This window comes from Somniosus microcephalus, unplaced genomic scaffold (genome assembly GCF_052327205.1).
Source record: "Somniosus microcephalus isolate GS21.2 unplaced genomic scaffold, FLI_Smic_1.0 unresolved_chr7, whole genome shotgun sequence".
Lineage (NCBI taxonomy): Eukaryota > Metazoa > Chordata > Chondrichthyes > Squaliformes > Somniosidae > Somniosus > Somniosus microcephalus.
Genome location: NW_028225185.1, coordinates 31,430,299 through 31,452,688, shown reverse-complemented (window position 1 = coordinate 31,452,688; position 22,390 = coordinate 31,430,299). Strand labels below are relative to the sequence as shown.

General features: G+C 53.5%; 1 protein-coding gene across 4 annotated transcripts in view; it reads left to right on the top strand.

The window, feature by feature from the left end:
- The window catches only part of LOC147086730 (twinfilin-2-like), a 29,939-nt gene extending 8,257 nt beyond the window's left edge, over positions 1–21,682 (top strand). For 2 of the 4 annotated variants that reach the window (XM_085978901.1, XM_085978900.1), the window contains exons 3-10: positions 1,157–1,335; positions 4,498–4,593; positions 4,931–5,035; positions 7,780–7,854; positions 12,473–12,598; positions 14,638–14,788; positions 17,139–17,260; positions 21,289–21,682. In XM_085978901.1, coding sequence (XP_085835027.1) covers positions 1,157–1,335; positions 4,498–4,593; positions 4,931–5,035; positions 7,780–7,854; positions 12,473–12,598; positions 14,638–14,788; positions 17,139–17,260; positions 21,289–21,462 — 1,028 coding nt within the window. In that variant the 3' untranslated portion in view covers positions 21,463–21,682. The remainder of the gene's footprint in view (positions 1–1,156; positions 1,336–4,497; positions 4,594–4,930; positions 5,036–7,779; positions 7,855–12,472; positions 12,599–14,637; positions 14,789–17,138; positions 17,261–21,288) is intronic. The other 2 variants (XM_085978903.1, XM_085978902.1) reach the window with 1 other exon arrangement.
- The last annotated feature ends 708 nt before the right edge of the window (positions 21,683–22,390 follow it).

The window sequence follows — 22,390 nt, the reverse complement described above, 5'->3', positions numbered from 1 at the left end:
TATGGAATTTGCTACCTCAGAGCTGTGGAAGCTGCGACATTAAATAAATTTAAAATGGAGATAGACAGTTTCCTAGCTGATAAGGGAATTAGGGGTTACGGGGAGAGGGCAGGGAAGTGGACGTGAGTCTAGGTTCGGATCAGCCATGATCCTATTGAATGGCGGAGCAGGCCCGAGGGGCCGTATGGCCTACTCCTGCTCCTACTTCTTATGTTCTTATGTTCTGACATCCAGTACTGGGTGAGCAGAAATATCCTTCAGCTAAATATTGGGAAGGCCGAAGCCATTGTTTTCGATCCCCGCCACAAACTCCGTCCCCCAGCCACCGACCCCATCCCTCTCCCTAACATCTGTCCGAGGCTGAACCACACTGTTCGCAGCCTTGGTGCCCTATCTGACCCCGAGATGAGCTTCCGACCACATATCCGGGGCATCACCGAGACCGCCTACTCCCACCTCCGTAACATCGCCCGTCTCCGCCCCTGCCTCAGCTCATCCGCTGCTGAAACCCTCACCCCAGCCTTTGTTACCTCCAGACTCGACTATTCCAACACACTCCTGGCTGGCCTCCCACATTCCACCCTCCGTAAACTTGAGGTCATCCAAAACTCGGCATCCCCGTGTCCTAACTCGCACCGAGTCCTGTTCGCCCATTACCCCCTGTGCTCGCTGACCTACACTGGCTCCGAGTTAATCAACACCTCGATTTCAAAATTCTCATCCTTCCTGCATCTAGTCTCTCTAGTCCTGTTAGAATTTTATAAGATGATAGTGTGAGGCGGAAGTAGATGGAGGAAGGATGTTCCCGATGGTCGGGGAGTCCAGAACCAGGGGTCACAGTCTAAGGATAAGGGGTAAGCCATTTAGGACAGAGATGAGGAGGAATTTCTTCACCCAGAGAGTGGTGAACCTGTGGAATTCTCTACCACACAAGGCAGTTGAGGCCAATTCATTAAATATATTCAAGAAGGAGTTAGATATATTCCTTAAGGCTAAAGGGATATGGGGAGAAAGCAGGGACAGGGGACTGAATTTGGATGATCAGCCAGGATCTAATTAAATGGCGGAGCAGGCTCGAGGGGCCGAATGGCCGACTCCTGCTCCTATCTTCTATGTTTCTGACGTGACCCCCCCCCCCCCCCCCTCTTGTTTCCAGAGCTCCTCGTTGCGGGCGAGCGCAGGAAGCCGGGGAGGACCTGGGACCAGGACTACGATGAGCTGGTGCTGCCGCTGCTCCGGGAGACGCAGCCCTGCTACATCCTGTATTGCCTCGACAGCCACAACGCCCAGGGACTGGAGTGGATCTTTCTTTCCTGGTCACCGGAACGCTCGCCTGTAAGATCACATCCTGCGGGCGGTGGGGGTGGGGGGGGAACAGAGGAAACTCTCTCGCTGCGGGACGATAGTCTGCAGGGCGAACAGAGGGCGGGAGACGAGGGTTGGCCGTAAAACGAGATTCTCGCAGCTGCGGCAGTGATCCGAGGATGTCTCTCTCTTTGAGAGGATTTGAGTATAAGAGTGTTATAAATCTCATCATGAAGAAACGACTCATGAGATAACACTGGACGGCCAGCTGGTGGCGCCGTCCAAGGAGTATAAATACTCGGGCGTGGGGCTCAGCTTGTCCAGGGACATTTTGTAAGACAGGAACTAGTGAAGTACAACTAGACCTCCATGTTTTGAAACAAGTTGATTAAAGCCTTGCTTTATACTCGAGCCAAGTGCGTAGTGAGTTTTATTGGCCCAGAACTTCGGGTGAGTACGCACGGGGTACTCACCTGGAGGCCCAATGGAAGTGCCGGTTTCCTGCATGCACTGCGCATGCGCGGGAAACTGGCACTTCCGTTCCCCTGAACGAAGGGGTTCAGAGTTCGAACACGTGCGCCGGAGAGGCTGCGCGTGCGCATCGAACTTAGGTTTTTTTTTGCAGGTTTTCCCGGGAGGCCTGCTTTTTACAAGGTAAGTGGTGAATTAATTAAAATTAAAACATTTTTTCCACGGGTTTATTATTTTTAAATACTTTAAAGCAAGGTAAGTTTATTTTTAGCCCCGTTGGAAAATAAAATTATTTTTTTCAAAAATTTAAATTATTGTTTAAAATATTTCATGTAATTTATAGTTTATTTTAAAAATGTGATGTTTTTTAAAAATTTATTTGAAGATTTAGTGATGTTTTGGGGCCCGTAGTATTTCTAAGTTTTGACAGCTCTTCCTGTCAAACTTATGAATGGAGCATTCCCTGCTCCGATTGGCCCCCCATGGCCCACGTGATCCCAGGGGACGCTTCGAACTAACTGCGCCCCTGGGATACACAAGCGCCGGCAGCTGGAGCAGGCCCAGGATCGGAATTCCACGGGGGCCCACAGCTCAACGGCTGGCGCGCAAGGTAAGTGCAGGTCGGGGGGCTTGCACCTGCGGGAAGCCCCCCGACCCGAATTTCTGGGCCAATATTATGTCAAAGAGTAAAGAGGTCTTACTGCAATTATACAGGGCCCTGGTGAGACCACACCTGGAGTACTGTGGACAGTTTTGGTCTCCTTGCCTAAGGAAGGATATACTTGCCATAGAGGGAGTGCAACGAAGGTTCACCAGACTGATTCCTGGGATGGGGGGGGGATTGTCCTATGAGGAGAGATTGAGAGATTGCAGAGCTCTGAGATGCAGAGGGATCTGGGTGTCCTAGTGCATGAATCGCAAAAGGTTAGTCTGCAGGTACAGCAAGTAATTAGGAAAGCTAATAGAATGTTATTGTTTACTGCGAAGGGAATTGAATACCAAAGTCGGGAGGTTATGCTTCAGTTGTACAGGGCATTGGTGAGACCACATCTGGAGTACTGTGTACAGTATTGGTCTCCTTATTTAAGGAAGGATGTAAATGCGTTGGAAGCAGTTCAGAGAAGGTTTACTAGACTAATACAGGTAGACTATCCTTTATCCGAAAACCTCGGGACCAGCCGTGTTTCGGTTTTCAGAAAATTTCGGATTTCGGAAGGTGGGTCGGCGGGGGTCCGCGGGGGTTGGGGTCCGCGGGGGGGTCGGCGGGGGTCGGGGTCGGCGGGGGTCTGCGGGGGGGGTGTCGGCGTCGGCGGGGTTCCGCGGGGGGGTCCGCAGTCGTGGCTTGTCCGTCGCTGCTAGCCTGGAATGCAATGAAGTTCCGCATTTCCACCAACAGGTCGTCGTGCTCGGTCGGAACAGGGGCCGGCACCGCCGCGGGCTCAGAGCTCTCGTTGCTTTCGAGCCTTTGGAAGAGAGTCAGGTGGGTCGGCGGGGGGTCGTGCGCACGACTTACACTGACCCTCTGCTCGGCGGGGGTCGGGCGCGGGGGGGGTCGGCGGGGGTCGGGGTCTGCGGGGGGTCGTGCGCACGACTTACGCTGACCCTCTGCTCAGCGTAAGTCGTGCGCCACTCTGGTCATGTCGTGCGCACGACTTACGCTGACCGAAAAAAAACCTTCGGTTTTTAGAGGGTTTCGGTTTTCGGAAGTTCGGATAAAGGGTAGTCTACCTGTACCTGGAATGGGCGGGCTGCCTTATGAGGAAAGGTTGGACAGGCTAGGCTTGTATCTGCTGGAGTTTAGAAGAGTAAGAGGTGACTTGATTGAAACACACAAGATCCTGAGGGGTCTGGACAGGGTGGATGTGGAGATGATGTTTCCTCTTGTGGGGGAATCTAGAACTAGGGGACACTGTTTAAAAAATAAGGAGTCGCCCATTTAAGACCGGGATGAGGAGACATTTTTTCTCAGAGGGTCGTGAGTCTTTGCTTCCACTGCCCTCTGAGGAAGAGAGTTCCAGAGTCTTTGAATATTTTTAAGGCAGAGGTAGATAGATTTTTGGTAAGCAAAGGGGGTGAAAGGTTATCGGGGGTAGGCGGGAGTGTGGAGTCATCGGATCAGCCGTGATCTTATTGAATGGTGGAGCAGGCTCGAGGGGCCGAATGGCCTCCTCCTGCTCCTAATACATCTGTTCGTATATATGGGCCGATACTCTCTGGAGTTTAGGAGAATGAGAGGTGATCTCATTGAAACGTATAAGATTCTGAGGGGGATTGACAGGGTAGATGCTGAGAGGCTGTTTCCCCCCTGGCTGGAGAGTCTCGAACCAGGGGTCACAGTCTCAGGATAAGGGGTCGACCATTTAGGACTGAGATGAGGAGGAATTTCTTCACTCAGAGGGCGGTGAATCTTTGGAATTCTCTGCCCCAGAGGGCTGTGGAGGCTCAGTCGTTGAGTCTATTCAAGGCCGAGATCGAGAGATTTTTGGAATCGAGGGATCAGGCGGGAAAGTGGAGTTGAGGTCGAAGATCAGCCCTGATCTTATTGAATGGCGGAGCAGGCTCGAGGGGCCGAATGGCCGACCCCCGCTCCTAATTCTTATGCAAGCGACCGGCCATGGCTCTGTGCTGTTCGGAGTGTGAGGTGGTTTGTGTGGCCGTGCATGGTGTGACTCTCCCCCTCTCTCTCTCTCTCTCTCTCTCTCTCCCCCTGCTGTGTTTCAGATTCGGCAGAAGATGATCTATGCAGCGACCAGGGCCACGCTGAAGAAGGAGTTTGGCGGGGGACACATCAAGGACGAGGTCTTTGCCACCCAGTTGGTACGTTGCGGAGTTTTGGTTTGTGGGGGGGGGCGGGAGAGAGAGGAAATTCCACTTCTTCCGATCCACTGGCACTCCGGTTAATCCGGTCCCACCAGGCTTTCTTGTGACCCATGTTATGAATCTTATGATCCATGAAGAAAGACTCATGAAATAACGCTGGACGGCCAGCTGGTGGCGCCGTCCAAGGAGTATAAATACTCGGGCGTGGGCCCAGCTTGACCAGGGACATTTTGTAAGACAGGAACTAGTGAAGTACAACTAGACCTCCATGTTTTGAAACAAGTTGATTAAAGCCTTGCTTTATACTCCGTCTCTCTCTCTCTCTCTGTTGTAGGACGACATCACTCTGACCGGCTACAAGAAGTATCTGGTCTCGGACGCAGCGCCTGCCCCTCTGACTGCCGCGGAACAGGAGCTGCAGCAGATGAAGATCAGCGAGGTAAACGCCCAGGAGCGAGGCGCTCCGCCCGTGCTTCGGTTGTCTGGTTCTGACTAGGCCCGCGGTGTTTCTGCTCCACACGAGCCTCCTCCTGCCCCCTCTTCATCTCACCATATCCTTCTATTCCTTTCTCCCTCGTGTGTTTATCCAGCTTCCCCCTTAAATACATCTCCGCTATTCGCCTCGACCATTCCCTGTGGAGGCGAGTTCCACATTCTCACCACTCTCTGGGGAAAGGAACATAGGAACAGGAGGAGGCCGTTCAGCCCACCTCGAGCCTGTTACATTAGGAACAGGAGGAGGCCGTTCAGCCCACCTCGAGCCTGTTACATTAGGAACAGGAGGAGGCCGTTCAGCCCCCTCGAGCCTGTTACATTAGGAACAGGAGGAGGACGTTCAGCCCCCTTGAGCCTGTTACATTAGGAACAGGAGGAGGCCGTTCAGCCCCTCGAGCCTGTTATATTAGGAACAGGAGGAGGCCGTTCAGCCCCCTCGAGCCTGTTACATTAGGAACAGGAGGAGGCCATTCAGCCCCTTCGAGCCTGTTACATTAGGAACAGGAGGAGGCCGTTCAGCCCCCTCGAGCCTGTTACATTAGGAACAGGAGGAGGCCATTCAGCCACCTAGAGCCTGTTACATTAGGAACAGGAGGAGGCCATTCAGCCCCTCGAGTCTGTTCCGCCATTCAATGAGGATCATGGTTGATCTGTGACCTAAATCCCGCCTTTGCCCCGTATCCCTCAATACCTTTGCTTAACAGAAATCTATCAATCTCGGATTCAAAATTAGCAATTGATCTCGCATCATCTGCTGTTTCTTAGAGATATAACAGCACAGAAGGAGGCCATTCGGCCCATTGAGTCCGTGCCGGCTCTCTGTAGAGCCAATCCAGTCAGCCCCATTCCCCCGCTCTATCCCTCTAGCCCTGCAAGTTTATTCCCCTCGAGTGCCTCTCCAGTCTCCCCTTGAAAACATTGAGTGTCTCCGCTTCCACCACTTCCGTCGGCAGCGAGTTCCAGGTCCTCACCACTCGCTGCGTAAAAAAGGTTTTCCTCACGTCTCCCCTGTATCTCTTGCCCCAAACCCTAAATCTGTGTCCCCTAGTCCTTGTACCATCAACTAGTGGGAACAGCCTTTCCCCGTCTAGCCTATCCAAACCCGTCATAATCTTGTACACCTCGATCAAATCACCCCTCAACCTCCTTTGCTCTAATGAAAACAAATCCAGCTTCTCCAACCTGTCCTTGTAGCTAAGATCCCCCCCATCCCCGGAACCATTCTGGTAAATCTCCTCCGCACCCTCTCGAGGGCCTTCACATCCTTCCTAAAGTGTGGTGACCAGAACTGGACGCAATACTCCAGTTGTGGCCTAACCAGCGCTTTATAAAGGTTCAGCATAACTTCTCTACTTTTGCACTCAATATCTCTATTTATACATCCCCCCCCCTGTATCTAACTCGCACCGAGTCCCGTTCACCCATCACCCCCTGTGCTCGCTGACCTCCATTGGCTTCCGGTTAAGCAACGCCTCGATTTTAAAAATTCCCATCCCTGTTTTCCCATCCCTCCTCGCCCCCGCCCCCCCTCTCCCTATCTCTGTAACCTCCTACAACCCTCCGCGATCCCTGCACTCCTCCAATTCTGGCCTCTCGCGCATCCCCTGATTTGAATCGCTCCGCCATTGGCGGCCGTGCCTTTAGCCGCCTGGGCCCTAATTAACAATTGACCCCTGGAATCAATTGCCGTTTGCGGAAGCGAGTTCCAAACTTCTACCGCCCTTTGTGTGTCGAAGTGTTTCCTAACTTCACTCCTGAAAGGTCTGGCTCTAATCTTTAGACTCTGCCCCCTTGTCCGAGACTCCCCAACCAGCGGAAATAGTTTCTCTCTCTCTCTCCCCTCAATATCTTGAAAACTTCGATCAGATCGCCCCTTAACCTTCAAAACCCTCGTCACCGCGGCCTCCTCCTCACTGTTGCCGGCTCGGCTCCGCTCCACGTGCGGTGGCCTGCTTCTCCCGCTCACCCTCTTGGCCACCATTCCCGGCTCCCCTCCTCCCAGTCGGAGTGCGAGTCGTCGAGTCTGCTGCTGCGTCCCGATGCGCTGCGCTCCTCCGCCCGACTCGTCCTCCGGTTGCCGTGGCCTCCACAGCTGACGTGTCTCGGTGAGCTCCCACAGCTTTATTGTGGGAGTGACTGGGGAGTAAGCATTCCATTGTACGAGTTACGTGTGGCAAATAATCTTGAATCTTGAATCTCTTGAATCTTGGAATACAACCCTAGTTTGTGTAATCTCTCCTCGTAATTTAACCCTTGGAGTCCGGGTATTATTCTGGTAAACCTACGCTGCACTCCCTCCAAGGCCAATATATCCTTCCGAAGGTGTGGGGCCCAGAACTGCTCCCAGTGCTCCAGGTGTGGTCTAACCAGGGTTTTGTACAACTGCAGCATAACTTCTACCCCCTTGTATTCTAGGCCTCTAGATCTAAAGCCAGCATCCCATTAGCCTTTCTGATTATTTTCTATACCTGTTCACGGCATTTTAATGATCGATGTACCTGGACCCCTCTAAGTCTCTTTGGACCTCCGCTGCAGATGGTGTAACTCTCCTCCCTCGACCTTCTCCCCCCGTTCCTGAAGCCCTTTTGTTGGCGCTTTATTCAAGGCTTCTTTGGCGCCTTTGTTGGGCGTTTTCAAACGCGATGCTGTGAGTGGTCAGTCAGTAAACCTTGCTCGTTGTTTTTATAGTCTGACTGGGACCGCAGTGACGTGTGCTGTCTGTGCTGCTTTTGTGGGTCACGGCAGGAGTCCGTGTGCGCCTCGGTAGGTTGTCCGTGCGGAGTGGGGGGGACGGACTGCAGAGCCTCTCCTGTGCATGCCCGTGTGTGTTTGTGTGTGCTGTGAAACGATTTGTGTGTGTGTGTGTCCTGTCTGGATCATGCATTTCTCCCTTTCGTACCTGACTCTTGCTGGGGTACGGGGTCTCGCAGGCACCGCGCGCCCTCTGCCACATAAGAATTAGGATCAGGAGTTGGCCGTACAGCCCCTCGAACCTGCTCCGCCATTCAATAAGATCGCGGCTGATCATCGACCTCAACTCCACTTTCCCGCCCGATCCCTATCTCCCTCGATTCCCCGAGAGTCCAAAAATCAAATACGATCATAAGAAATAGGAGTAGGCCCCGTTTATTCGTTTATGGGATGTGGGCATCGCTGGCGAGGCCCGGCATTTATTGCCCATCCCTAGTTGCCCTTGAGAAGGTGGTGGTGAGCCGCCGCCCTGAACCGCTGCAGTCCCGTGTGGTGAAGGTGCTCCCACAGCGCTGTTAGGGAGGGAGTTCCAGGATTTTGACCCAACGACGATGAAGGAACGGCCGATATATTTCCAAGTCAGGATGGTGTGTGACTTGGAGGGGAACTTGGAGGTGGCGGTGTTCCCGTGCGCCTGCTGCCCTTGTCCTTCTAGGTGGAGGAGGTCGCGGGTTTGGGAGGTGCTGCCGAAGAAGCCTTGGCGAGTTGCTGCAGTGCATCTTGTAGATGGTCCACACTGCAGCCACGGTGCGCCGGTGGTGGAGGGAGTGAATGTTTAAGGTGGTGGACGGGGTGCCGATCAAGCGGGCTGCTTTGTCCTGGATGGTGTCGAGCTTCTCGAGTGTTGTTGGAGCTGCAACTCATCCAGGCAAGTGGAGAGTATTCCATCACACTCCTGACTTGTGCCTTGGAGATGGTGGAAAGGCTTTGGGGAGTCAGGAGGTGAGACACTCGCCGCAGAATACCCAGCCTCTGACCTGCTCTTGTAGCCACAGTATTTATGTGGCTGGTCCAGTTAAGTTTCTGGTCAATGGTGACCCCCCCAGGATGTTGATGGTGGGGGATTCGGCGATGGTAATGCCATTGAATGTCAAGAGGCGCTGCTTAGACTCTCGCTGGTTGGAGATAGTCATTGCCTGGCACTTGTGTGGCGCGAATGTTACCTGCCACTTATCAGACCGAGCCTGAACGTTGTCTTGTTGCATGCGGGCATGGACTGCTTCATTATCTGAGGAGTTATGAATGGAACTGATCACTGTGCAGTCATCAGCGAACATCCCCATTTCTGACCTTGCGTTGCCCAAGGGGGTCAGGGCACAAGCGGCGGCTGTTCAACCATGGGAGCATCACAACCGAGCCCAATCTTGTCCCCACCTGACTCGTGCATGCACGCACTATCCGGCTGGATAGGCGAGCGGGAGAGGGAACCCTGGCTGCCAATTCCCTTTCGTACCAGATGATGACGGGTCTAGATTGCGCTCCAGTTGACTACTGGTTCCGGTTAAATAGGTTAGGGAGGGCCGGGGGGGGGCGGGGTTACAGATTTAAGTTGTGTAAGGCTCGATCTAGGTTAGAGGTCAGGAGGCGGTTCATTTCCCGGGAAAATAGCGAACCTCTGGAACAGGCTGTCGTCTTGTGCGGTGGACGCGGACTCGCTGAATCACTTCGAGTGAGAGCATATATAAACATAGAAGATAGGAGCAGGAGTCGGCCATTCGGCCCCTCGAGCCTGCTCCGCCATTCAATGAGATCATGGCTGATCATCCAAGTTCAGTACCCTGTCCCTGCCTTCTCCCCATATCCCTTGATCCCTTTAGCCTTCAGAAATATATCCAACTCCTTCTTGAATATATTTAATGAACTGGCCTCCACCGCCCTCTGTGGTAGAGAATTCCACAGGTTCACCACTCTCTGGGTGAAGAAATTCCTCCTCATCTCAGTCCTAAATGGCTTACCCCTTATCCTTAGACTGTGACCCCTGGTTCTGGACTCCCCCGCCATCGGGAACATCCTTCCTGCATCTAGTCTGTCCAGTCCTGTTAGAATTTTATAAGTTTCAATGAGATCCCCTCTCATTCTTCTAAACTCCAGCGAGTATAAGCCCAATCGACCCAATCTCTCCTCATACGTCATTCCTGCCATCCCAGGTATCAGTCTGGTGAATCTTCGCTGCACTCCTTCCATGGCAAGAACATCCTTCCTCAGATAAGGCGACCAAAACTGCACACAATACTCAAGGTGTGGTCTCACCAAGGCCCTGTACAACTGCAGCAAGACATCCTTGTTCCTGTACTCGAATCCTCTCGCTACGAAGGCCAACATACCATTTGCCTTCTTAACCACCTGCTGCACCTGCATGCTTACCTTCAGCGACTGGTGCACAAGGACACCCAGGTCTCTTTGCACTTCCCCTTCTCCCAATCTATTGCCGTTCAAATAATAACCTGCCTTCCTGTTTTTGCCACCAAAGTGGATAACCTCGCATTTATCCAGATACTGCTTCTGCCCAATCGCCCAACCTGTCCGAATCATACTGGAGTTTCTCGGCATCCTCCTCACAGCACACACGCCCACCCAGCTTTGTGTCATCTGCAAACTTGGAGATATTCCATCTAGTTTCCTTGTCCAGATCATTAATTAATATTGTGAATAGCTGGGGTCCAAGGACCTGTTTCTGGCTGTTCTGGGGCGGAGATCACCTCTTGCAGAAGGGTCGGTACTGCAGGGAATCCAGGGCCAGAGAGTGATCATCCGGTCTAGTTTTGATCGCCTAGATAGGTCGGAGAGGAATTTCCCAGGTTTTCTCCCCCCCTCCCCCCTGCAGATTGGCCGGGGTTTTATTTTTGTGACCTGGTTTCTCACCTCGCCCAGGAGATCACGCGGTTTCGGGTGGGGTGGGCGGTGTGTATATTGTGATAGACAAGGTATCGCGATTGTGTGGGACTGGCCGTATGGCCCATGTGCAACCCAGGGGCACCGACGTAAGTGGTTGGGTGCCTGCTGCCACCTTGGCGGAGAGGAGCTAATGGCAGCATTGCCGGGGAAGGGGGAAGGGACCGGGGACCGTCCTACTCTTGAACCTAGAGAACAGACAGTGGAGGAGAGGAAGGGGAAGGGTGTAAGTATTATCGGTGTCGGAGGTACTGATTCCAGAACGCTCTGAAATACTGGCGGTACCGAGGGAGCGCCGCACTGTCGGAGGGGCGGTACCGAGGGAGCGCCGCACTGTCGGAGGGGCGGTACCGAGGGAGCGCCGCACTGTCGGAGGGGCAGTACAGAGGGAGCGCCGCACTGTCGGAGGGGCGGTACTGAGGGAGCGCCGCACTGTCGGAGGGGCGGTACTGAGGGAGCGCCGCACTGTCGGAGGGGCAGTACTGAGGGAGCGCCGCACTGTCGGAGGGGCGGTACTGAGGGAGCGCCGCACTGTCGGAGGGGCGGTACTGAGGGAGCGCCGCACTGTCGGAGGGGCGGTACTGAGGGAGCGCCGCACTGTCGGAGGGGCGGTACTGAGGGAGCGCCGCACTGTCGGAGGGGCGGTACTGAGGGAGCGCCGCACTGTCGGAGGGGCGGTACTGAGGGAGCGCTGCACTGTCGGAGGGGCGGTACTGAGGGAGCGCCGCACTGTCGGAGGGGCGGTACTGAGGGAGCGCCGCACTGTCGGAGGGGCAGCCTTTCTGATGAGATGTTAAACCGAGGCCCCGCCTGCCCTCTCAGGTGGACGTAAATGATCCTATGGCACTATTTCGAAGAAGAGCAGGGGGGAGTTCTCCCCGGTGTCCTGGGGCCAATACTTATCCCTCAACCAACATCACTTTACAAACACACCTGATCCGGTTCAGTGATCACATTGCTGTTTGTGGGAGCTTGCTGTGCGCAAATTGTCTGCCGCGTTTCCTACATTACAACAGTGACCACACTGGCCGTGAAGCGCTTTGGGACGTCCTGAGGTGGGGAAAGGCGCTGGAGAGATGGGAGTCTTTTTTCTGTCAGACTGATACCTGGGATGGCAGGAATGACGTATGAGGAGAGATTGGGTCGATTGGGCTTGTACTCGCTGGAGTTTAGAAGAATGAGAGGGGATCTCATTGAAACTTATAAAATTCTAACAGGACTAGACAGACTAGATGCAGGAAGGATGTTCCTGATGGCGGGGGAGTCCAGAACCAGGGGTCACAGTCTAAGGATAAGGGGTAAGCCATTTAGGACAGAGATGAGGAGGAATTTCTTCACCCAGAGAGTGGTGAACCTGTGGAATTCTCTACCACAGAAGGCAGTGGAGGCCAATTCATTAAATATATTCAAGAAGGAGTTGGATATATTTTTTAAGGCTAAAGGGATATGGGGAGAAGGCAGGGACCGGGTACTGAATTTGGATGATCAGCCATGATCTCATTGAATGACGGAACAGGCTCGAGGGGCCGAATGGCCGACTCCTGCTCCTATCTTCTGTGCTAACCTTGGGCGTGCCATTGTAACAGGAATAAGGATTTTCTTTTCTTCAGACTAAAGAATGAAGTTGTGCGCCGCGGGGGTGTGTGTGTGGTGTGTGTGTGTGTGTGCGCGCATGCGTGTGTTTTTTTGCTGTGTGTTCGGTTACGGAAGTGACTTTTTTTATTAAATATTCTCTCAGATAAACACAGAGATTAACGTTGACACCAGGCAGCCAACACTACAGGGCATTGCGTTTCCGGTTGAGGAGGATGCTCTCCAGGCTTTGCGGCACCTCCAGCAGAAGAAGGTCAACTATGTTCAGTTGGTAAGTGGGCCCCATCGCGCTTGTCCCTGGCCCCACCACCCCACCCCCCCGCCCCCACAAACTTCCCAAGCCCGATGGGACGTTTCTCTCCCTTGGTTCCCCCTCCGACTCCTTCCCTGCCCGTAGCCCTGGGGGGGACAGAGGCAGCTTGCAAGTGCGCGTGGCGCAGTGTCCAGCGCCATCGTTTCCTCCGTCGCCTCGAGACCCTTGGGCGAAGCAGTCGTTTGGATATTGACCTTTCACCTCGAGCGCCTGGTTTGAACTTGGCCAAGAGCTCGTCCGTTCCTCCCACCGGCTGTAATTTGGGATCGGTCAGTGTTATAAATCTCATCATTCATCAAGAAACTACTCGTGAAGTAACGCTGGACGGCCAGCTGGTGGCGCCGTCCAAGGAGTATAAATACTCGGGCGTCGGCCCCAGCTTACCAGGGACATTTTGTAAGTCAAGGAACTAGTGAAGTACAATTAGACCTCCATGTTCTGAAACAAGTTGATTAAAGCCTTGCTTTACACTCAAACCGAGTGCGTAGTGAGTTTTATTATGTCAATTTAATCAACTTGTTTCAGAACATGGAGGTCTAGTTGTATTTAACGAGACCATCGCCGCAGATTACCCAGCCTCTGACCTGCTCTTGCAGCCACAGTATTTATGTGGCTGGTCCAGTTAGGTTTCTGGTCAATGGTGATGGTTTTTAGTCCGGCGACATTAACTGCACTTGAGATTCACGCACGAGTGGCTTTTATAACAACAAGCTTCATTACAGCGACTCCGAGAACGTTCTCCGACCCAACAGAGCAACACAAGACCTGGAGTGACCAGCTCCCGCCCTCCACGGGGCTCCAGAACCTCGAACTCTCTGCCTTAAAGGGGAAACAGGCTCTATTCCTTTCCTATGATACAACCTTGGCCTGTGCGCGTGTTATACGTCATTTGCGCGGTTAGCTGAGGCGGCATTTTTGCTCAGCACCGAATCTTTCAGCCGTTGCCTTTCGTGTCAACCGTTGGTTCAGTAGGTAGCACCCCTGTCTGAGTCAGAAGGTTGTGGGTTCAAGTCCCACTCCAGGGACTCGAGCACAAAAATCTAGGCCGACACTCCCAGTGCAGTACTGAGGGAGCGCCGCACTGTCGGAGGGGCAGTACTGAGGGAGCGCCGCACTGTCGGAGGGGCGGTACTGAGGGAGCGCCGCACTGTTGGAGGGGCAGTACTGAGGGAGCGCCGCAGTGTCGGAGGGGCGGTACTGAGGGAGCGCCGCAGTGTCGGAGGGGCGGTACTGAGGGAGCGCCGCACTGTCGGAGGGGCAGTACTGAGGGAGCGCCGCACTGTCGGAGGGGCAGTACTGAGGGAGCGCCGCAGTGTCGGAGGGGCGGTACTGAGGGAGCGCCGCACTGTCGGAGGGGCGGTACTGAGGGAGTGTCGGAAGGGCGGTACTGAGGGAGCACCGCACTGTCGGAGGGGCGGTACTGAGGGAGCGCCGCACTGTCGGAGGGGCAGTACTGAGGGAGCGCCGCACTGTCGGAGATGCTGCCTTTTTCAGATGAGACGTTAAACCGAGGCCCCGTCTGCCCTCTCGGGCGGATGTAAAAGATCCCACGGCCACTATTGGAAGAAGAGCAGGGGGGAGTTCTCCCCGGTGTCCTGGGCCCAATATTTATCCCTCAACCAACATCACTAAAAACAGATGATCTGGTCATTTATCACATTGCTGTTTGTGGGAGCTTGCTGTGCGCAAATTGGCTGCCGCGTTTCCCACATTACAACAGTGACCACACTTCAAAAAAAGTCCTTCATTGGCTGTGAAGGACTTTGGGACGTCCTGGGGTGGTGAAAGGCGGCGGAGAGATGGGAGTCCTTTGTTTTTGTTCGTGTATAGAGACCAGATTAAGATTTCCCTCTCTCTCTCTCTCTCTCTCGCGCATTGGCTCCAGGTGATCAAAGAAAGGAATGTTGGGATTGACTGACATTTCAATTCATCTTAAAATATTCTAACGGTATTCTCTTTTTTGCCCCCCCCCCCCCCCCACCTGCCGCCCGATGCAGAAATTGGATACGGAAGGTGAAAGGATCAGCCTCGTGCACGCTCAGTCGACGGAGATTGCTGATCTTCCGAAGCGAGTGCCCTCTGACTTCCCGCGCTGGCATTTCTTCCTGTTCAAACATTCGCACGAGGGGGTCATCCTGGAATCGCTGGGTGAGTGTGTTAACGTGGTGCCGCCCAGCCAGTCTTTTTTATTATTCATTCATTCACTGGGATGTGGGCGTCGCGGGTGGGGCCCGGCGTTTATTGCCCGTCCCCTCATCGCCCTCGAGAAGGTGGTGGTGAGCCGCCTCCTTTCACGTCGAGGGATGTTTCCTGCAGGCTGACTGCGGCCGCGGCAGGACGGCTGACCTCTCTCGCTGGCGGAACCCTCTTTTTTTTTTTTTCCCCGTGTTTATTGATTCGCGCCAATCGCAGCCTTTTCCGTCCAGTACAAAGAGCAGAAACGCGGGAAACTGAGGATTTTTAAAAAAAAATTCGTTCCTGGGATGTGGGCGTCGCTGGCGAGGCCCAGCGTTTATTGCCCATTCCCTAATCGTCCTTGAGAAGGTGGTGGTGAGCCGCCTTCTTGAACCGCTGCAGTCCCGTGTGGTGAAGGTGCTCCCACAGCGCTGTTAGGGAGGGAGTTCCAGGATTTTGACCCAGCGACGATGAAGGAACGGCCGATATATTTCCAAGTCGGGATGGTGTGTGTGACTCGGAGGGGAACTTGGACGTGGTGATGTTCCCGTGCGCCTGCTGCCCTCATGTCCTTCTAGGTGGAAGAGGTCGCGGGTTTGGGAGGTGCTGCCGAAGAAGCCTTGGCGAGTTGCTGCAGTGCATCTTGTAGATGGTCCACACTGCAGCCACGGTGCGCCGGTGGCGGAGGGAGCGGATGTCTATTTCCTGAGAAGGATGATGGGGAACTTGGGTGGTGGTGGTGTGGGTTAGAGACTGGCCTTTCTGCCCTGGGACGTGGGTCGAATGAGGTTTTTCGAGAGAGTTTTTAATGTTGATCGACGGGGAGAGGACGATTTTTTAGCAGTGCTATCTACCGCTGAATGGAGCCGCGGATCTTGTACACTCTGCGCTGTGCTGCACCTAGTGGGGACATCTCCAGCGTGATGGATAGATGCACCCACTGCCGTTGAGCCATACGGACTGTGGGAGACAGTGCTGAAACATAGAAACATTGAAGATAGGAGCAGGAGTCGGCCATTCGGCCCCTCGAGCCTGCTCCGCCATTTAATGAGATCATGGCTGATCATCCAAATTCAGTACCCTGTCCCTGCCTTCTCCCCATAGCCCTTGATCCCTTTAGCCTTAAGAAATATATCTAACTCCTTCTTGAATATATTTAATGAATTGTCCTCCACTGCCTTCTGTGGTAGAGAATTCCACAGGTTCACCACTCTCTGGGTGAAGAAATTCCTCCTCATCTCTGTCCTAAATGGCTTACCCCTTATCCTTAGACTGTGACCCCTGGTTCTGGACTCCCCCGCCATCGGGAACATCCTTCCTGCATCTAGTCTGTCTAGTCCTGTTAGAATTTTATAAGTTTCAATGAGATCCCCTCTCATTCTTCTAAACTCCAGTGAGTATAAGCCCAATCGACCCAATCTCTCTTCATACGTCATTCCTGCCATCCCAGGTATCAGTCTGGTGAATCTTCGCTGCACTCCTTCCATGGCAAGAACATCCTTCCTCAGATAAGGCGACCAAAACTGCACACAATGCTCAAGGTGTGGTCTCACCAAGGCCCTGTACAACTGCAGCAAGACATCCTTGTTCCTGTACTCGAACCCTCTCGCTACGAAGGCCAACATACCATTTGCCTTCTTAACCGCCTGCTGCACCTGCATGCTTACCTTCAGCTGGAGTTTAGAAGAATGAGAGGGGAATCTCGTTGACGGGACTGGACAGACTAGATGCAGGAAGGATGTTCCCGATGGCGGGGGAGTCCAGAACCAGAGGTCACAGCCTAAGGATAAGGGGTAAGCCATTTAGGACTGAGATGAGGAGGAATTTCTTCACCCAGAGAGTGGTGAACCTGTGGAATTCTCTACTACACAAGGCAGTTGAGGCCAATTCATTAAATATATTCAAGAAGGAGTTGGATATATTTCTTAAGGCTAAAGGGATCAAGGGATATGGGGAGAAAGCGGGGACCGGGTACTGAATTTGGATGATCAGCCATGATCTCATTGAATGGCGGAGCAGGCTCGAGGGGCCGAATGGCCGACTCCTGCTCCTATTTTCCTATGTTATGTTCTCAATTGTCCCTCTCCCTGGCCCGGAAATGTTGACCTCCGTGTGGCCAGGGGTAGAGAACTTGGAGCCTTTTCTGGCCTTTTCTGTCCTGTGCTGTCCAGTCCCACACCAGGCGGTCCCTGAGCGCGTCGGTGGAAAGGGGTTGTTTGATTACCGCGTGGCTCCGTTCTGTTCCGCTGTGCGCTTGCTGCTTGATGTCTGTTGCATTGGTTGGTCACTGAATGCCGTTCTCTCTCTCTCTCTCTCTCTCCAGTCTTCATCTACTCCATGCCCGGGAACAAGTGCAGCATTAAGGAGCGCATGCTATACTCCAGCTGCAAGGGGCCCTTTCTCAACTCGGTGGAGCAGCAACTGGGCTTGCAGATTGCGAGGAAGGTGAGCACGACGTGGGTAGCTCGAGCTTTTAGAAGCTTAAGGATCGAATGTTGTCTCGTATCTCAATACTGGACCAGATTTTGCACCGGAGAGGGTGCAGAGGAGATTTCCGAGGATGTTGCTGGGACTGGAGAATTTTAGCGATGAGGAAAGATCGGAGAGGCTGGGGTTGTTTTCTCTGGAACAGAGGAGGCTGAGGGGAGATTTAATCGAGGTGTATAAAATGATGAGGGGGTCTGGATAGAGTGGATAGGAAGGGCCTATTTCCCTGAGCAGAGGGGTCAATAACCAGGGGGGGCCGAGATTTAAAGTCATTGGGAGAAGGATTAGAGGGGAGTTGAAGAGAACTTTCTTCACCCAGAGGGTGGTGGGGGTCTGGAACTCACTGCCTGAAAGGGTGGTCGAGGCAGAAACCCTCATCACATTTAAAAAGTACTTGGATACACACTCGAAGCGCCGTAACCCACAGGGCTACGGACCGAGAGCTGGCCCAACCTGTCCAAATCATCCTGGAGTTTCTCGGCATCCTCCTCACAGCACACACGCCCGCCCAGCTTTGTGTCGTCTGCAAACCTGGAGATATTACATCTAGTTCCCTCGCCTAGATCGTTTAATATATATTGTGACTAGCTGGGGTCCGAGCACCGATCCCTGCGACAGAGGCGATATGAGGGAAAACTTTTTTGCGCAGCGAGTGGTCAGGATCTGGAATGCGCTGCCTGATCGGGCGGTGAAGACAGATTCACTCGGAGCCTCCGAATGGGAATTGGAGAAATACTGGAAGCAGAAAAAATTGCAGGGATCTGGGGAAAGAGCGGGGGAGCGGATCTAACTGAATCGGAATAGACTCGAGGGGCTGAATGGCCTCCTCCTGTTCCTCTGTTTTATCGGGGAGTTTTTTTTTAAAAAGACTGTAAATCTCGCAGCTGTGTGGACAGATTCTGCCGACGCTCTGTGACGTAAGAAAACTACTGGGCACTTGGTCAGAGCGTTAAACCAGGCTTTAATCGACTGTTTCACAACATGGACGTCCAGTTGTCCTTCACTAGTTCCTGTTTACAAAATGTCCTGGAGCAAGCTGGGCCCGTGCCCGTGTAGGGGTTGTTGGTTGGGTGGTCGGTTTGGCCCGGGCCTGACCCAGTGGACGTTTTCGAGGCGTCCCCACACTCCCACTCAGTTCTGACACTGGGATCCTACCAGGCAGCTGATGTGCAGAATAACAAGCTCGAGACAGACAAGCAGGTGAAAGGTTAAAATAATAACGGTTTTATTGAGAGAGAAAAATAAAAACAAAACAAGCAAGCAGAGAAATTAATTGGTTCAACGATACTAAACCAAGGCTACAGCTCTATACACTTTAAAAAGAGAAAAAAAAAGGAATACTATATATTCAAAACAGGGCACGCGAGTGCGGGAAGGAGTACGACACATCGAGGGGTATCACACATTAACACTCCCCTTAGCCTTATCCCCACCTCCTACACTATCCCTAACCTAGGTCGAACTAAAGGGGGGTCAGACTCTCATGCTCACCCAACGCATTGGAACAAAGGCCTTTAGGTTGTCCTGGGACTGCAGCTTTAGTTGGTCTGGCCTGGTAAAGTTCAGTGTGCACTGGCCACACACTCTCCCGTCAGTCAGGTAGTGGATCTTCCTCCTTGGCTGGGCGAAAAGGCTTCCCTCCTGGGTCGGGCTGCGCCGTTTAGCGAGGCCCGCTCTGGGCTCCGGTCCGTACCGGGATGGTGCACTCCATCCCGTGTCTTCCTGGTTCCACTCTGAATCCCTGTCTGAGGTGGTGGGCACAGTGGGTGCGGGGGGGAACAGTCGGGTTTAAATCGGGAGGCAGTACAGACCAGGAGCTTCGCCTGCTTACCAAAGCATGGGCCTGCTGCGCATAGCCTTCCCCGTCTTGGAGACTGCTTCTCCCAGTAGAGTCCTCGAAGTTTCCCTTTTGCAGCGAAGTCCCAGGATGAAATCGAAGTGAAGTGTAGAAGCTGTCTCTCCCGAAGTGTGTTCCAAGTCGAAGTGTCTCGAACTGCCCTTTCTGTCTGCTTGTTAAAAACAGTTATACTCTCTCGATCTGCCTTGCCTCCCCCAGATCGAGAGGTGTCCCAGGTTACTTCGTTAACTGTAAATGGCTGCAAAACGGCCGATTTCCCACTAACGGCCTTATCACCGGCCCTCATTGTTTTTGGTTTCAGTCACACAATGGTGTCTCTGGTGCCTAGTCCTCTAAAACGGTTTCTGATATGATTGGACCTGTTAGGATGGGCCCGATGATGGTTTTAACTAGCTTAACCCTGATTGCAGTGCAACCAGGTTCATTGTTCTTACCGGCCTACTGGCGACTTGCTATTACATATTCAATTCCATGTCTGGCCTGGAATCCACATAGGGACTGTGGAATTCCAGGCCCTGTCTCCAGGCTTGTTGCTGGGGAGAAAAATGACTCCAATTCAATTCAATTCAACTCGCTTTATTGGCATGATGACAAGTTACATCTTATGTTGTGTTATCTTATGTTATGACTCACTTCCAGCAGATTTCTGGTCACGTGTCCCAGAACTCCATTTTGTACGTTTAAAAAGTGGCCAACTTTGTTTGATTCGGAAAGCAGGCAAGGTGGGGGAATTTTGCAAACTCCCTACACCCGAGTATCTATACTCTCCCTGCACAGCGCCACCAGCAGGCCGCCCAGTATTATTTCATAAGTCCTTTCTACATAAATGGCACGATTTATGTCACCCTGGTCATCAGCCTCGGCCTTGTATTGGTCTCCTTCCTGCACATTCTGGCAGACTTGGGATATGGGGGCTCTCGATCCCGTCATCTAAGTCGTTAATCAATACGGTGAACCGTCGAGGCCCCAACACCGCTCCCGGCGGGACACCAGGAGTCACATCCTGCCAATTAGAGAACCTGCCCGTTATCCCAACTCTCTGTCTCCTGCCGCTCAGCCCGTTTCCTAACCAGGTCAATAAAAGAAAAAGAAAGACTCGCATTTCTGTAGCGCCTTTCTCGAGCATCGGATGTCCCAAAGCGCTACACGGCCAATGAAGTACTTTTTGAGGTGTGGCAGCCAATTTACGCTCCCGCAAACAGCAACGTGACAATGACCGGATCATCTGTTTTTAGTGATGTTGATTGAGGGATAAATATTGGCCCCCAGGACACCGGGGAGAACTCCCCCCTGCTCTTCTTCCAATAGTGGCCGTGGGATCTTTTACATCCACCCGAGAGGGCAGACGGGGGCCTCGGGTTTAATGTCTCATCCGAAAGACGGCATCTCCGACAGTGTGGTGCTCCCTCAGCGCTGCCCCTCCGACAGTGCGGCGCTCCCTCAGCGCTGCCCCTCCAACAGTGCTGCGCTCCCTCAGTACTGCCCCTCCGACAGTGCGGCGCTCCCTCAGCGCCGCCCCTCCGACAGTGCGGCGCTCCCTCAGCGCCGCCCCTCCGACAGTGCGGCGCTCCCTCAGCGCCGCCCCTCCGACAGTGCGGCGCTCCCTCAGCGCCGCCCCTCCGACAGTGCGGCGCTCCCTCAGCGCCGCCCCTCCGACAGTGCGGCGCTCCCTCAGCGCCGCCCCTCCGACAGTGCGGCGCTCCCTCAGCGCCGCCCCTCCGACAGTGCGGCGCTCCCTCAGCGCCGCCCCTCCGACAGTGCGGCGCTCCCTCAGCGCCGCCCCTCCGACAGTGCGGCGCTCCCTCAACACTGCACTGAGCGTGTCCGTCCAGTTTTTTTTGCTCCAGGTGCTAGAGTGGGACTTGAACCCACAACCTTCTGACTCCGAGGCAAGGATGTTACCCACTGAGTCACAGCTGACTCCTCAATAATTTGCCTTCAATTCCCCGAGCTCCAACTTGAACTAACAGTTTCTTAGGAGGGACTTTAATCAAATGCCTTCTGTTAGTCCATATAAACAACATCCGTCGACATTCCCCTTTCCACCACTTTAGTTAACTCAACTCTGTGCAGACTGGCAGCGGAGGCTGAGAGCTCACCTTTTCTCTGTCTCTCTCTCTCTCTACAGATTGAGATCGACGACGGGGCGGAGTTGACGGCTGCCTTCTTGTACGACGAGGTCCACCCGAAGCAGCACACCTACGAGCCGGCCTTCAGCAAGCCTCCGGGGCCCAGCAGGACGCAAGGCGGCGGCAGGCGCATTCTCCGGACCGCGGCGGACGGGAACGAAGGCAGCGGCTAGGAGCGCGAGGCGCTGGAACCGCCCTACGGAGGGAGGGCGGGGCGGGGGGAAGGTGGAAGAATGGCGGCGCCTTCGTGGCTCCAGAGTTGTAATTTGCGATTAATTGCCTCGCCGACCCGAGCGGCAGTATTAGAAAAATGGGTTGGTGCGAATGGTTCTTTTTGTGTCCATCATCCAATCTTTTTTTTTTAAATGAAAAATTAAAACCATCCGAATGAAATACAGGAGTAGAACATTCATTTATGCGCGTAGAAAATCCAATCAAAAGACCCCCAGAGAAAAATAGGAGCAGGAGTCGGCCATTCGGCCCTTCGAGCCTGCTCCGCCACTCAATATGATCATGGCTGATCCTCTATCTCAATACCATATTCCCGCTCTCTCCCCATACCCCTTGATGCCTTTTGTGTCTAGAAATCTATCTATCTCCTTCTTAAATATATTCAGTGACTTGGCCTCCACTGCCTTCTGTGGTAGAGAATTCCACAGGTTCACCACCCTCTGAGTGAAGACATTCCTCCTCATCTCAGTCCTAAATGTCCTACCCCGTATCCTGAGACTGTGACCCCTCGTTCTGGACCCCCCAGCCAGGGGAAACATCCTCCCTGCATCCAGTCTGTCTAGCCCTGTCAGAATTTTATATGTTTCAATGAGATCCCCCTCTCATTCTTCTAAACTCTAGTGAATACAGGCCTAGTCGACCCAATCTCTCTTCGTACGTCATTCCTGCCATCCCAGGTATCAGTCTGGTGAATCTTCGCTGCACTCCCTCCATGGCAAGAACATCCTTCCTCAGATAAGGCGACCAAAACTGCACACAATACTCAAGGTGTGGTCTCACCAAGGCCCTGTACAACTGCAGCAAGACGTCCCTGCTCCTGTACTCAAATCCTCTTGCAACAAAGGCCAAGTAATGGTGCTCCTGCCGTCA